A 17,047-nucleotide genomic window follows, 5' to 3' on the forward strand; every position below is an offset into this window, starting at 1 on the left:
TGTGGTGGTTGTTCTGAAACACTAAAGATGAAAAAAGTTTGGGAGATTGTTGTGATAACAATTGACAGCCATATTCAAATACTGAAGCAGAAACAACAGAAAATGTTCTAATACAAGAAAGTTGTATCTTTGTTATAAGGTTCCATTTATTCATTGTATAGTGAGAGAGAGAGAGAGATTCAAAATATAAGCAGTGAAAATATTATATGTGAAACATATAGACAGTAAGTTAAAGCTGAGTGATATGAGTTATTCTTCAAATATTACAAATACGTTATTGAATTTTTAAACTAATTCTCCCTACATGAATCAATTCTGCATAAGGTATTTCTTAATAACATTTTCCTGTTTTCCCTGTTTTTGCACAATTCTGCTATCATACAGCGTTTGTAAATAACTATGATAGATTGAAATCTTATCTAGCTACTTTTCCTGTTTTTGAGTTTCAGCTACAGTGTCTTAAATATAGCAAATCTATTTCGCAGTTGTAAGGACTAAAATCATCATCATCAGATGATGATGATAATGATAGATTGAATGCTATAATTCCAAACAAATTGAATCCTATTCTCAGTGTCATATACCATCCTCTTTCTTTCTTTCTCTTTCTTTCTTTCTCTTTCTTTCTTTCTTTCTTTCTTTCTTTCTTTCTTTCTTTCTTCCTTCCTTCCTTCCTTCCTTTCTTTCTTTCTTTTTCTCTTCCCTTTTCTCTTTTCTGTTCTGTTCTTTTCATTAAGAACAGCAAAATATTCCTAAATCTAAAATGTGTGACTTCTATTTGTCATTGGGAAAAAGACTAGAAGCACTTGCTGGAACTTATTTTGTCATGCTTCATAACTGATTCATAAATAAACTATATACTTCCACAAAAATATGAACAGTTAAATATATCCTGGGACTCTTCTGCCTCCTCTTACTGTCCAAGAACTAATACTAACATTAGAAATTTCTTTTCTGAGACAGAAGTGACTTCTTGAATTTTAGCTGTATTTTAATAAAATATGATGGTTGAGGTTAAAATGAAATTGCATAACCAAACTTCAGTGAAATTTTCCCACAGAGATTAATATTCATCCTGCTTTATAATCTTTAGTATTTCAGTCACTGCAACACTTCACTTTATATCTACATGTTTTTCATCATGTATTTCACAGTTCAGATATGATTTAATTTATTTAATAAAGGAATGTTTTAACTTAGAAATAAGAAACACAGAGCTTGTCCAAACCCAAAAATATATCAGCAATACTTCTTTAATTTTTTTTTCAACCCAGATACTATATGAATGCAAAAGGAATAAAAAAAGACTTTGGAATCTTTCAGAGTGGGACTGTCTGTCTGTCTATCATCTGTCTATCTATCTATCTATCTATCTATCTATCTATCTATCTATCATATTTATTTGCCACCCATCTCGCAGTTTAAGGCAACTCTGAACAGCCTTGAACCACTCATCAAAAAAAGTGAGGGAAACATCAGTTGATTAAACAGGTGGTCTTGGATAACAGATTAAATGATTGGCCTAGGAACTGATATACACTGCCCATTTTGTGAGACATGTAAATTTACCTCACAGTAAAAAAAATCATCATTCTGGATTGGCACAAATATTTGTTTGTTTGTTTGTTTGATTGATTGATTTTTATCCCAAGACGGTGAACATACATAATATTTCTTCCTCCTCCTAATTTTTTCCACAAGAATAACCGTATGAGGTGGATTGGGCTGAGAGTGACAGGCCCAAAGTCACCCAGCCAGATTTCACATCTAAGGTGAGACTAGAATTTACAGTCTTCTCATTTTTAGGACAGCATCTTAACTACTACACCATAGTGGCTGTCTTTATTTGTTTTCAATACCAGAGTTGCTCTGTGAGGGAGATGGGTGGTTTCTAAATTTGATATACAAATAAAATAAGTAATTTCTTTATTTACTGTCAATATAATAATCAACTGCTTTGTTTACAGTTGCCATATACTTGTTTACAGTTACCATTTCAACAAACAAGCACTGTAATTAAAGCTATTAGAATTTTAAAAAGTGTTTCCTGCTTTGTTGAGTAAGGCAAAACAAAAACAACTCTACTTGAGATTTAGTGGTTGTGCTTCCTATTTTATCATCAATAACTAAATAGTACCGAATCACACATCTATATATTTTTTTTCAGCTAATACAAAATTAAGTTCACAAAATGACTGGGTTTTCAGAACTTGAAAAGCTAAAACAAGTTATAATTCAGTGTTACACAAACACAGGTTCTGTGCCTGTGTCTCCATTTCTTTCTTCCAGTTTGATTTAATTTAATTTAATTTAATTTCCAATTTATATACCGCCCTTCTCCCTGAGGACTCAGGGCGGTGTACAGCCAAGATAAAAAACATAGAATACAAATATTAAAACATTTAAAAATATATATAAATTTTGGCCCGAAAGTTAAGAATCACAGACTAATTAAAAGAATTTAAAAATTTTAAAAATTTCTTCTTAGGCCAACCCGGCTTGTTGAAAAAGATGGGTTTTCAGGGAACGACGAAAGGCATTGAGGTCCTGGATTCTTCTTATCTCCGGGGGCAACTGATTCCAGAGGGTGGGAGCCCCCACAGAGAAGGCCCTCCCCCTGGGGGCCACCAGCCTACATTGTTTGGCTGATGGCACCCTGAGGAGGCCCTCTCTGTGGGAGCGCACGGGTCGATGGGAGGTCGTCGGTAGCAGCAGGTGGTCTCGGAGATAGCTAGGCCCTATGCCATGGAGCGCTTTAAAGGTGATAACCAACACCTTGAAGCGCACCCGGAAGACCACCGGGAGCCAGTGCAGCTCGCGCAGGAGCGGTGTTACATGGGAGCGCCATGTTGCTCCCATCACTACCCGCGCTGCTGCATTCTGGACCAGCTGGAGCCTCCGGGTGCTCTTCAAGGGGAGCCCCATGTAGAGAGCGTTGCAGTAGTCAAGGCGAGAGGTGACGAGGGCGTGAGTGACTGTGCACAAGGAATCCCGATCAAGAAAGGGCCGCAACTGGCGAATCAGGCGAACCTGATAAAAGGTCCCCCTGGTAACAGCCGTCAGATGTTCCTCCAAAGACAGCTGCCTATCCAGGAGGACTCCCAGATTGCGAGCCCTTTCAGTGGGGGCCAAAGACTCGCCCCCAACAGTCAGTGATGGAGTCAACTGACTATATCGGGATGCCGGGAGCCACAGCCACTCAGTCTTGGAAGGGTTGAGCCTGAGCCTGTTCCTCCCCATCCAGATCCGCACAGCCTCCAGGCACTGGGACATCACTTCAAGGGCATCGTTGGGGTGGCCTGGGGTGGAAATGTACAGCTGGGTGTCATCAGCGTACTGGTGGTATCTCACCCCAAAGCCACGGATGATCTCGCCCAGCGGCTTCACATAAATGTTGAACAGAAGGGGCGAGAGGACCGATCCCTGTGGCACTCCACAAATGAGAGGCCTCGAGGTCGACCTCTGCCCCCCTGCCAACACAAACTGCGACCGGTCGGAGAGAAAGGAGGAGAACCACCGCAACACAGTGCCTCCCACCCCCAACTCTTCCAGCCGGTGCAGCATGATACCATGGTCGATGGTATCAAAAGCCGCTGAGAGATCTAATAGGACCAGAACAGAGGAATAACCCCTGTCCCGAGCCCTCCAGAGATCATCCGCCAACGCGACCAATGCCGTTTCCGTGCTGTGCCCAGACCTGAAACCCGACTGAAACGGATCTAGATAGGATGTTTCCTCCAGGAATTGTGGAAACTGTTGCGCGACCACACTCTCAACAACCTTCGCAATGAAGCGAAGGTTGGAGACAGGATGATAGTTAGCCAATATTGCTGGGTCCAGGGACGGCTTCTTGAGGAGAGGCCTCACCACCGCCTCTTTCAGGGCAGCGGGGAAGTGACCCTCACTCAACGAAGCATTAATGACGCCCTGGAGCCAGCCTCGTGTAACCTCCCGGGAAGCCAGTACCAACCAGGAGGGACATGGGTCCAGTAAACATGTGGCCGCACTAAGTCTCCCCAAAATCCTGTCCACATCATCGGGAGTCACAGCATCAAACTCCTCCCAGATAACATTCTCAAGACTGTTCCTCGTCACCCTGCCCTGATCTACCCAGTCAAAGTCCTAATCCCCCCGGATCTGAGCGATTTTGTCATACAGGTATTGTCCGAAATCCTCCGCCCTGCCTTCTAAGGGATCCTCCCGCACTCCCAGATGGAGCAGGACGCGGGTCACCCTAAACAGGGCGGCCGGACGATTCCCTGATGACGCAATAGAGGCGGAAAAGTAGTTAGACTTTGCCGTCTTTATCGCCACTAGGTAGGCCTTAATATGCGACCTTACCAGTGTTCGATCAGATTCAGCGAGACTGGCCCTCCAACCGCTCTCCAGGCGTCTTTTCCGGCGCTTCATTTCCCTCAGCTCCTCAGTAAACCAAGGAGCCGCCCGGGATCGGCATCGGGTCAGAGGCCGCAAAGGCACAACTCGGTCCAAGGCCCCACCAGCCGCCCGATCCCAGGCGGCTACCAGGTCCTCGGCCGAGTCATGTGCTAGATCCTCAGGAAATGGCCCAAGCTCCGTCTGGAACCTATCAGGATCCATCAGGCGCCTGGGGCGGATCCATCTAGTTGGGTCCGCCTCCCTGCGGCGAGGGGTCGCGGTTCGAAGATCTAGGCGAAGGAGTGAGTGGTCAGTCCATGACAAGGGTTCCATGTCTATATCCCCTATAACAAGACCACTCAACCACTGGCCAGAGACAAAAATCAAATCCAGAGTGTGACCTCCCCTGTGAGTAGGGCCATGAACTAACTGGGTCAGGTCCATGGCCGTCATGGAAGCCATGAACTCCCGAGCCACCTCAGACGTTTCACCGACGGATGGCAAGTTGAAATCACCCATGACTAAAAGCCTGGGTGTATCTACTGCCACCGTGGCTATCACGTCGAGTAGCTCAGGTAGGGCTGTTGCCACGCGGCAGGGAGCCAGGTACGTAAGCAACAAGCCCATCTGAACCCCACGGCCCCACCTCACAAGGAGGGACTCACATCCGGCTATCTGAGGCACAGTGGTCTCCCTCGGATCCAGATCCTCGTTAATAATAACCGCCACCCCCCCCCCGCCCCTCCCCTGGGCCCTCGGCTGATGGAATGCTCTGAAGCCTGGTGGGCACATTTCAACCAGAGGGACGCCACTCTCCGGGCCCAACCAGGTCTCCGTAATACCCGCCAGGTCCGCTCCTCCCTCTTGTATAAGATCGTGAATGAGGGGGGCCTTATTAACCACGGACCTGGCATTGCATAACATCAGCCGAAGGCCCAGATCCTGAGTGTCTAAGCCACCTAGTCTCCGAGAGGAGCCATGGGGACCGGGGCACGCAATTGCTCTCAAACAGCGAGTGCGAGCCCCCAACACATGATATGGTCTCCTGCTCCCGCCATATCTGCCCCTCCCATCTACCGTGCAGATGGTACAGACCTCATAGGTATCGTCCCCCATCCCTTTCCCAGTCCCTCGACCAACACCTCCCAAATCGTTACCCTGTGCCGGGCTCGGCTCTGACCCTGGTGGATTTCCCCCCCCATCCCCCAGAGTCTTCTTCCCAATTTCTCTAGAAAGATCATTACAAACCCCCCTCCCAGAACCCCTTAAAATCTTAAAAAATTTCCCTAAAAAACCCCACAAATTCTTCCTTGCTCCATGCCATCTCTCTGGACTCCAAAGTCCGTCATCGAGATAGGCCCTCGATAATGTGGAGGGCCAAACCTGCGAGAGGGGAGAATCTCGCAGGGCAAGGAGTTCCGACACCGAATACATATAATCATCAGGGGAGACAAAGTCCAAGGGAAGGGAGTACTGCTGATGTTACAGGCATAGGGAAAAATTCTAGTCCATGGTTAGGCCATCAAGCCCATTGTCCTCTCACGACAATGGCCAAGGAGGTGCATATCCTTCGACCCCGGAGGTTTCCAGGGCAGCCATGCTCTCACCTAGGCCACCTATGGAAACTCTGATGGAAATCCGGGCGTGGGGATAGCCATAGTCCGCCTCCCACTGGCCTTACGTCCATAGAACCAGTATCCCTCCTGGGATTAGTAGCATCCGGGAGACCAAGTATCCTGCTCAGAAGGAGGTTTAAGTTCGTAAATTCACGTCGAAGAGATTTTACATGGCAGGGAGTTCAGACAGGCTAGATGTAAAAGGGGGAAAATTCGGAATAATTCAGCAGGCCAAAGTAGATGGGTAGTTGTAACCGTAGTAAGGCCCATAGGCCTAAACTCGGTCCAAAGGATGGAAGAGGGAGGGGAAATTCAAGCCGCATAGGTTTGTAGTTCTTTTCCGACCCCTGCAAATCCCTCAACCATTATCTGATGGATAATGCTGCCCAATTTCGTTCCCCCCCCATCCAGCTTGTCCTGGGGGGGGTGTCTCTGGGTCCCCATGGAGGTAACCCTTCCCCCAAGGGTCCAACACTCTCCAATCTCCCAGAGCTAAGTCTAAGGCTGCTGCTGAAGAATCCTATGCTGTAGTTCAGGTCCGCAAGCCGCTGGGAGCCGCCCCGACATCAGCTGCCATCACCGCCGCCGCCGCCGCGGCTGCCGCCGCCACCATCGTCGCCGTCGCCATCGGCCTCCCCACGGACTGATAACTGTGACTTGCTTCAGATTGTCCTGACAGAAGACCATTTAGGTTAATGTAATTGTCATTACAATTCTGTATTTTCTTTCATTATTAACAACCATTTGTACATCACCTGCCATATTTGATAATGTGGGATAATATTCATGCAGGTGATGAAGTAGATTCTAATCCACAAGAACCTGGATTTTCCCTCCCCTTTACTGCCATTCTTCCTTAATCCTATATTTCACTTTCTATTTCTTTTTCCCTCCTGGACTATATAACCTTTTATTTATGTATGTATTTATTTATTAACAGGATTCCTACCTCATATAATGACTCTAGACTGCTCACAATATTCCATAAAAACAAAGATAGAAAGAAAAGTACCTTCCTCACAGGCATTGAACCAAACAGTCTCCAAGTTCACTCCCATGCTACTCCAATGGTTGGGGCAAGAGTCTTTCATAAGGCTCAAAGGATCTCAAGTGGTAGGCTATTCCAAAAGGCTGGAGTAGCCCCTTGCACCGCAGGCATCGTGGATGGTCTTTTTAGACCACCAGCCCCGTGATATCGTAAAAGCCACTTTGACAGCGCTAATTGGCTGTCTGGCGGCTGAAAAACCTCTCCATCGGGAGAAGAAGGAGAGGAGAGCCGGTGGGTGCGAGTAGAGCTCCCCAAAAGTCCTCTGGAATAATTCCAGAGGCTTGAAGGGTGAGAGCTCCCCGGCCAGCCCACCAAGAAGCTCCGGATCCGAGGCAACTCTGTTTAAACAGAGCCAGACGCCGCGACCATCCTGCTGTCAAAAGTGAGTTTGATTGATTACAAGCGCAGGCAGAGCGGAAACAGGAGAACAAGCCTTAAAGCAGCAGAGCTTAACTCCGGAGTTACTTTGTTTCAAACTGAATTTCTTTGAGCTGGAGGCTGAAGATGGCGTCTTTGTTATGGTTTTGAAAGTGAAAGTCAGAAGTGCTTATTGAGAACTTTTAAAGCTGCTGGGAAGTGAGAACTTGTGGAGAAAAGACTATTTTGCCTGATAAATTAGAGACTATAAATTACAAGCACTTTAAAGTTGTTTAAGGGACTTTGTGGCTTTGAAAAAAAAAGATCTTTTTAAAAAGGAAAAAAAAAGATGGCTTCTAAACAAGTTAAGCCAGGAGTTGTTAAAGGAGGGGGAGGTTCCCCAGTTGTGTCAGTGGTGACACAGAAAGCACAACTTCCGGCTGATTCACAGAGTCAGGAGGCTGCTCTCAATGATTTTAAAGAGTTTATGAAAGAAGCCATGAATAATCAAGCACCCATATGGGCAAATCCTAGACATGCAATAGAAAATATAAGTATAGAGCAAAAAACAGAGGTGATTACTTATAAAGAGCTTCTTCTTTTGGAAAGGGGAATTTGCAACTGAAATCTTTAGATGTACTAAAAGAAGAAGGGATAATCTATACATGGTTTCAGTATGGTCAGCTTCAAGCTAGATGGAGGGAGGATCAAAAAATTGGTGTTATACAAAATGAAGAAAATTTGGTGAAACAGTTTAGAGATCAAAGTCAGATGCATATTAAAAGGTTGTATAATGCTTTATTGGAAATAGATTCAGAAACGGAATTGGTTAAGGATTGTATGATAAAATGGGCACAAAACTTTCAGGAACCAGTGATGATGGAAACATGGGAAAAGATTTGGGTCAGAAATGTTAAATTTACACAAGCACAAAATTTGAGAGAGAACTTTTATAAAATGTTTTATAGATGGCACTTAGATCCTAAAAAATTATGAAGTATGTGCCCGAATTTGCAAGCTAAATGTTGGAAATGTGAATGTGATGATGCAACCTATTATCATATATGGTGGACCTGCAAGAAAATCAAGGCATTTTGGATAAAAATTTGGTGGGTGATGCAGAACATTCTGAAAAAAAGGTTGAAATTTACTCCTCAATTGTTTTTACTGGGTATAACGATGGATTGTACAGTATTAGAGACTAAATTGATTTTGAACTTAATATCAGCAGCAAGGCTGTTGGTAGCGCAATACTGGAAGAAGGACTTTTTGCCTACTATTGGACAGCACATATCTTAAGTTTCCTTCTCATAGATGTAACCTGTATATTTTGTGCCTCTGATCCTTTGAAGGTCATCTTCATAGTAATTGTTAAGTTTTGATCCTGGGATAATGATAGCTGTTTCTCACAAAAATTGTTGTTGGTGAATAGTTTCTTTTAAAAACTTTATTCTTTGAATGCAAGTTTTTTGTGAACCAATAGGTGTCAGGAGATTAATTGCTGCAAACATCATGAAATACATATATTAACTTATCCTGCTATTGTATTTCTTTAAACGGATATTCTCAGAAGTGATATCATATTTTTATCCTAAACATTTCTTACAGGAACGAAAGGAAATACACCACAAGATACTGGAAAGAAGTAAAAGTTGGAGACTTCATCCAGCTTCGCTGCAATGAAATCATACCTGCAGATATACTGCTGCTTTCTTCAAGTGATCCTGATGGCTTGTGTCATATTGAAACTGCTAATCTGGATGGAGAAACCAACCTGAAACAGAGACAAGTTGTGAGAGGATTTTTGGAACTGGTAAGTTAGCGTGTTTACTGTACTTTTTAAGTTTAAGGTAGGTAAGCTGTTCATTAATCTTATTGTAAGAAAGAACTTCTGTTCATTCTGAACAATTAAAAAAAATGAATGCTCCAGATTTTGATTTTCATGAAGGTTTTGATAGCTGCTGTGTGGAACATATCATAAAGTTTAAAGCACCAATTGCAATGACCAGTGCACAAAATGGCATGACTAATACACAAAAAAGACTCCTTTGAATTCAATTTAGAAGTTACTGCTGATGCAGAAGGCATGGGGAGTTTAATGAAGAAACAGGGTGCTGTCAACACATTATATCTATTTTCTTTGTCTATCAACTTTACATGGTCTCCCATTTAACCAATGGGATTCTGGGTGGTATTGTAAATGAGCCATTGGTGGGCCTGTCTCAATAGCAATAGTACTTAGAATTATACAGTATATAGCTTTACAGTGCTTTACAGCCCTCTCTAAGCGGTGTACAGAGTCAGCATATTGCCCCCAACCATCTGGGTCCTCATTTTATCCACCTTGGAAGGATGGAAGGCTGAGTCAACCTTGAGCCTGGTGAAATTTGAACTGCCAAATTGCAGACAGCTGGCAGTCAGCAGAAGTAGTCTGCAGTACTGTACTCTAATCACTGAGCTTAATACATAAAGACCCATATAGTTTGGACCTTGGATATTTCATGGAGTGCCTTACACTTATCTTGCATAAAGAGAATGAAGGTCTGTATATACATTTAACATATATTTGTTATAGGGCAGTGATGGCCATACTTTTTGCCATTGCGTACCAAAAGTGGGGGTCACACTGGAGGGTTGCACGTGTGTGTGCCCATAATTCTATGCACATGCGTGCGTGACCCCGCCGCACTCCCCCCGCTTTTGGCATGTAATGGCACAGGGGCCTGGTAGGCCTGTTTTTTTGCTCTCCCCAGGCTCCAGAGCCTCTCTAGGAGCCTGGGTAGAGCAAAAAACAGGCCTTCCGGTTCCACCGTAAGTTGGCAAATGGGTCATTTCTAGCTTCCGGAGGACCTCCGGGGGGGTGGGAAAGGCCGTTTTCTTCCTCCCCAGGCTCCTAGAGAGCCTCTGGAGCTTGGGGAGACGGGCCTTCCCCACCCCACCCCAGGCCCTCCGGAGGCAAGTGCCTGTTTCCCTACTTCTGGCGGGCCCAGAAGGCCCAAAGATCAGCTGGCCGGCACGCACATGTGCGCCGGAGCTGAGTTTGTATGACCACCGATATGGCTCCACGTGCCACTTGTGGCACACGTGCCATAGGTTTGCCATAACGGTTATAGGGTATCCAAGGGATAGAGGCTGAAATGTGGGCATCCTAATCATACCATTCAATGAATCAGCTGAGTTTTCAATCTGAACACAGCCCAATTGTCCCCTAAACCTCAAACTGAAATCAATAGGACTGCACCTTCTTAATTTTAAGATGCTAACATTTGATGGCTTTATTTATCATATTAATATAATCGTCCATCCCACAGAATGTGACTCTGGGCAGTGTACAATAAAAATGTTTGTTTTCATTTTATTCAGTTTCTATAGCTGCCTATCTCAAATAAGTGACTCTGGCTAGTGAACAATCATAAAATCAATTAAACCCAAGTACAACATCAAATAAAAATATTATTTGTTTTCTTGTAACTTTTCAATTTTGGAGTGCATTATTGGTTTATATATTTTTTCCTGAAGTTTTGAGATTATGTTTATTAAAAAAAATCAACCTTAAAATGGCAATAAGTAAAGAAATCAATGCACACACACAGTGAAAATATGCTGCAGATAAACGGGAGAACTTTTTTTTGACTATTTGGAGCAACATTCCCCTGGAAATAATATTTGAGACTGCATGCTATTTGGGGAATGTGAAGCAAGCAATGGGTGCAGTCTGAATCTTTCCTTCTTCTTATGACACCATCTGTTTTCTTTGCTAAAATTTCTTCTCTTTCACCTGCATGCAGAAAGCTTTTTAAAAATCAGACCAGGAACCAGATGGAGACTTAGCTTTGATCATTCACTCAACCCAGGGCAGGAGGAATAAAACGGTTATCACAAAACTTTATTCCTATTAAAATGATTGAAGAATTGGCCCAACCATTCTCACATCTCTTCCACAAGAGATGGCAAAGGCAAACCTTGCATTTCAGGCATGAAATTTAATTAAGTGTTTCCTTTCTAAATCTGTTACCTGTCAGTCATTAGTTTGCAACCATTAACATAATCCTATGTCATGCTACTTTGTTTCTATTTATTGAGAACAAAATCTCAGTAAATGAAAAGGGATTACTCCCAAGAAATCTACATTGGATAGTAGTCTTATTTTTTCCTTGAGATTTTTTCCTTTTTCCTGTTGTATAATTGCAACAGTCTTTTCTTGTGAATTTAAACAGGAGATGTCTTTTTGCTGTTATGCAAGAGTAGTCAGCTATAACCCACCAGAATGGTTGAACTTTGATTCCCATTAACCTGATGACTGCCTTGATGGGAACTGGAGGCACACAAGGGATTACAGATTTTCTCTGCTTATAGCCACGTTTACTTGTTTCTCCACTTTGTGGATATTACTCCACTTTAGTAGTTGTAAGATATATGGACTTCAATTCCCAGAATTCCCCAGCCAACCACTGCCTTATAGGAACTCATTCCAGATTGCAAACAAGCATGTTCCCTGAGAGGAAAGACTAGATGCAGTAAGCATCTCCTCTAAAAATGAAAATTTTGAAAATCACAGGATCATTTATTTAATGAATTAGTTTTTCATAGCAATTATCTTCTCTTATGGCCTATGGTTTGGGAGTTACTGCATTAAACAAATGAATCCTAAATTAGTATTCAAGTTCTATCAATATCTTCCACAGTAAATAAGCAAAAAGTGTAGCATGCAAGAAGCAGTTGTCATTCATGTCCCTTGAATGTTTAATGTGCACGATATCAAAGTATTTTGAAATGGAGATTCAGAAAACCTAGTATCAAAATGCAAGGTAAAATGTAATAGTTACAAAATATGAAAGGCCATATTCTGGCCCCAAATATATGTAGCCTTAATATTTATTATCTGATCATGAAACACTTTAGCTTGTGATAACACTTTTTAAGTGAAAATCTAAGCTACAAAATGATAATTTTGTTTAGTATGAGGATTTTGTTGCTTTAAAATAAATGATCTGTTAAAATTAATTTGTCATTAAAATCAATATGTTAAAACTGGGGTAGCATTAGGAAAACTATTCCTTTCTTGTGGCTTGTAACCATATGGCGCTGGTTGTTAAACAGGGATTATAGTCTGTGAAGAAAACAAAAGGAACTATTGGAATAATCCTCTCAATTTAGAGCAAGCATGCTTATCATACTTCATATGATCTATCACAAGTCATGAAAAGTTTGGAAACCTAGAAATTTGATTGACACAGATTTTGAGAAGGTCTCATCAGAAAATAATGTTACTCATCTACCAAAACATACTTTTTAAAACATATTTTTTAAAATGTAGTCTTGGATTGTACTTTGGGATAAATTATCTTTAAAGGCTTGACATTAATAAATAATATGCATGGCCATGGAGAAATAATGAATTAATCATTTAAAAGCAACTAAATATTCTCTTACCACATATAATCATCAATAAAGAGTAACCAGCTATTCCAAAGTTACTGACCAAACATTGATTAAGAAAAATTACTGGAAATAAAAACTCATCAATTATTCTCTATAACTTACAATGTAGTATAAAAATTGAATTCTAGTGAGGAAAGTAATCTAATTTACCATAATGCATTTTCTTTGGAAAAGAACATACCCAACAGCAAAGTTTTACTTTCTTTCCAGTGAAATATAAATATATACTGGATTCACACACATAGATAGATAGATAGATAGATAGATAGATAGATAGATAGATAGATAGATAGATAGATAGATAAATAGATAGATGATAGATAGATAGATAGATAGATAGATAGATAGATAGATAGATAGATAGATAGATAGACAGACAGACAGACAGACAGACAGACAGACAGATGATAGATAGATGGAGATGGAGATAGAGATAGAGATATGCCACTCGGAAGGTTGAGAGTTTTGTCCTAGGTAGCAGCAGATGTGCCAGGAAGGGCATCCAGCCAGTAAATGTTCAGCTCCATCCAGTTGCCCCAACTCTACCCAGAATTAAGGGATTATAAAGTTGTAAAAAGGGAATTTTATTGATTTATGAACAGGAATGGCTGAGTTCACATACCATCCTAAAACAAACCAAATAAGCCACATTATGATTTACAACAGAGTGTATGAAACAGGTCAATATTTGTTTGTTAGGTTCATTTTTGTTTTTAAATTGTCATGTTATGGGATAGTCTGAAACCAACACTGATGTCATGTGGCTGAATACATCACTTTTTTGTTTATTGTTCTTGTTCGTTTTCTTTTTCTAAAAATGTCATGAATTCCAAATCTGGTGCTTTTCTGAATATAAGCATTTATTCATTCTTTTTGCAATTTCCCAAGCCTTGTCTGAAAATTGATGATAAAATACCCCTGTGATAGCCTGCATTCAGCCATGGCTTCCTGTGTTCAAATATCCACATAGATACCCCACAAACGTGCTTTAGTGAACAGATAAGTAAAATGTGGGGGTAGAACAGATAGCTTAGTTTCCATCAGAGAGGCTATTAGAGGCTATTAAGATTCAATCAGAAGTGGAATCTTGGAAAAACAAGAGAGACCTCTGGGAGGAAAAACTGGAGGGAGAACTTGGACAGAGGAGATATAATGGTTGGCACAATGAAAGTTAGTATTACACTGCTGAAAAGGCATTGTTTTGGTAAACAGTAACATTAGCTGGTAATTCTAAATTGGATTTAGCAGTGTTATATTACAGTATGCTTTTTGTGAGCAAATATGAAGAAAACAGCTGAAGAGAAGTGTTGGGTGAAATTGAGAAGATGATTTGCTGAAGAACTGAAAAAGCTGGGAAAGAATCTTGCACCAGCCTGAGAGAGAAAGATGGTACTGTAAAGATATATTTAATCCTTATCTCTAAAACAGAATGTAATTAGAGAGTAGTAGAAGGATCAGAAATAGCCAGATGCATATAATTTGAGCAACAATAGAGTTTGCAAAGCTATATGCTCTTAGAGCAACGTGTAGAATAAAATTCTTATTATTTTAGATTATTTTAAAAATCAAGGGGCAGCATTCAGGAGCAAAAGGAGTGTAAATGGTGTCATTCAATAACTGCTATGAACCCACAAGAAGAGTTTATTGTATAATACTGTAAATCTGTATAAAATGGGCTTAGATCACATATGAAAAATAAAAACAAAAACTTCCAAACACTCAGAAAATCCTTGCCTTCTCCATGTACTTGATATAGCTTTATTCACACTGGATCATTCCACTGGCACTGTGGCCCTTGTCAATCAAAAACACTAATTGGCTGTGCTTTTTTTAAAAAAAAAATAGACCTTTTTAATAATTAATTTTCCTTCCCTACAAATATCACCTGGCTTTGTCTTTGTATCTGTTCAGAAAAAAATATTAAAGAAAACATCTGTAACCTCTCCTGTATATTTATATTTCATGTTTTTGTTAGGTTAATTATGTTCTTTGGCTGTTTTCTCTTTTAATTTTCTCTGAACTTGTACAGAGTTTTTTCCTTCCTCAACTCCTCCTCTTTTTGTGATATGTTTTTGAATCTGGATTTTTTTGAACAATGTTCAGGGTTTACTGAGCACTTTTAGAAATAACGTCAATCATAATAAATGTCTTGAAACTGATTCAGAGGAGACATAAAATGAAATACCACCAAATAATGCCAAAGAAGGATCCAATACTTTTAATAGAAGACATACAAGGTGGTAGAATATTTTGTATATGTCAACCATGATGTCAGCCTAACCATGATGTCAGCCCCTTCTGTTCAACATTTATGTAAAGCCGCTGGGCGAGATCATCCGTGGTTTCGGGGTGAAGTACCATCTGTACGCTGACGACACCCAGCTGTACATCTCCACCCCGGACCACCCCAACGATGCCCTTGAAGAGATGTCCCAGTGCCTGGAGGCCGTACGGATCTGGATGGGGAGAAACGGGCTCAGGCTCAACCCATCCAAGACCGAGTGGCTGTGGTTTCCGACGTCCCGATATAGTCAGCTGGCACCATCGCTGGCTATTGGGGGCGAATCATTGGCCCCCACGGAAAGGGCTCGTAACTTGGGCGTCCTCCTGGACTCACGGCTGTCTTTAGAAGAGCACTTGACGGCCGTGACCGGGAGGATTTTTCATCAGGTTCGCCTGATTCGCCAGTTGCGTCCCTTTCTAGATCGGGACTCGTTACGCACAGTCACTCATGCCCTTGTCACCTCTCGTCTGGACTATTGTAATGCTCTCTACATGGGGCTCCCCTTGAGGTGCACCCGGAGGCTCCAACTGGCGCAGAGTGCGGCCGCGCGGGTGGTTATGGGAGCAACATGGAGCTCCCATGTAACACCTCTCCTGCGCGAGCTGCACTGGCTCCCGGTGGTCTTCCGGGTGCGCTTCAAGGTTCTGGTTACCACCTTTAAAGCGCTCCATGGCTTAGGACCTGGTTACTTACGGGACCGCCTACTACCATCAACAGCCTCCCACCGACCAGTACGCTCCCACAGAGAGGGGCTCCTCCAGGTGCCGTCGGCCAAACAATGTCGGCTGTCGGCCCCTAGGGGGAGAGCCTTCTCTGTGGGGGCACCGACGATCTGGAATGAGCTCCCCCCAGAGATACGGAGGATTCCGGATCTGCGTACCTTCCGCCGCGAGCTGAAGACGCTTTTATTTCATCAAGCTGGCCTCGCCTAAATCTTCTCCCTTTTAAGTGTAAATTTTAAATTTTTAATGTATTTTAAAATATGGGTATTTTAAATTATGGGTATTAATTCAGCCAAATTTATTTAATTCATTTTATTCGATTTTAAATTTTGTATATCTATGTGTTTTATTTCATGGCTGTGCACCGCCCTGAGTCCTTCGGGAGTAGGGCGGTATAGAAATTCAAATAAATAAATAAATAAATAAACAAACAAACAAACAAACAAACAAACAAACAAACAAATAAATAAATAAATAAATAAATAAATAAATAAATAATCTTGGCATCCTTAATTGCCCTCAATTGTTGAACTTCAAAGCTACATGTTTCCATCATTGCTATATGATGTCTTCCAATATAGCTATTGAGTTCCTTTTTATTTTGGAATCAGTGTTGCTTGCTTCTTGATAAAAATAATTTCAGCTGTGCTGTAAATTGCAGTCTGCAATCAAACAGATATTCAGATTTTCAGCCAGTTGCTTTAACTTAGCCTTTACGTTATCCTTTGTAATATGTACTCTATATAATAATATTGATTTGAATTAAAAGGCTATTTAAGAATTGTTGGAATAATGCCATTCCATTTGTTTGAAAGCATAAGGAAAGATTCATCAGGGCCGGATTTTCCTATAGGCTAACTAGGCTTCAGCCTAGGACCTCAAGATCAAGAGGGGCCTACACAGTGGTGGGATTCTGGGGGTTCTAGGGGGTTCGGCCGAACTCTTTGTTAAATTGCTGGCTCGCCCCGCCCCTTGCCCCGCCCCTCCGCACTATTATTTATTTCCAATAAATGGGGTGGGCAAGCCAGCAATTTAACAAACGGTTCGGTGTTTTTTTGTAATTTATTGGCCCCCGAACCATTTGTTAAATTGCTGGCTCGCCCGCCCCTCGCCTCCCACCCGCGCGGCGCCAGCCTACCGTAGCCAGGGGTAGGCAATTGTGGCTCTTTTACAACCTGTGGACTTCAACTTCCAGAATTCC

At 42.0% G+C, this 17,047-nt stretch overlaps 1 protein-coding gene across 1 annotated transcript in view; it reads left to right on the plus strand.

The window, feature by feature from the left end:
- ATP10A (ATPase phospholipid transporting 10A (putative)) overlaps positions 1-17,047 on the plus strand; it is a 161,502-nt gene that overhangs the window by 70,558 nt on the left and 73,897 nt on the right. Inside the window, exon 2 of the mRNA XM_034431366.3 lies at positions 9,007-9,211. Within this exon, the coding sequence (XP_034287257.1) occupies positions 9,007-9,211 (205 nt within the window). The remainder of the gene's footprint in view (positions 1-9,006; positions 9,212-17,047) is intronic.

Source organism: Pantherophis guttatus, chromosome 5, assembly GCF_059756535.1.
Source record: "Pantherophis guttatus breed Tessera chromosome 5, ASM5975653v1, whole genome shotgun sequence".
Classification (NCBI taxonomy): Eukaryota; Metazoa; Chordata; class Lepidosauria; order Squamata; family Colubridae; genus Pantherophis; species Pantherophis guttatus.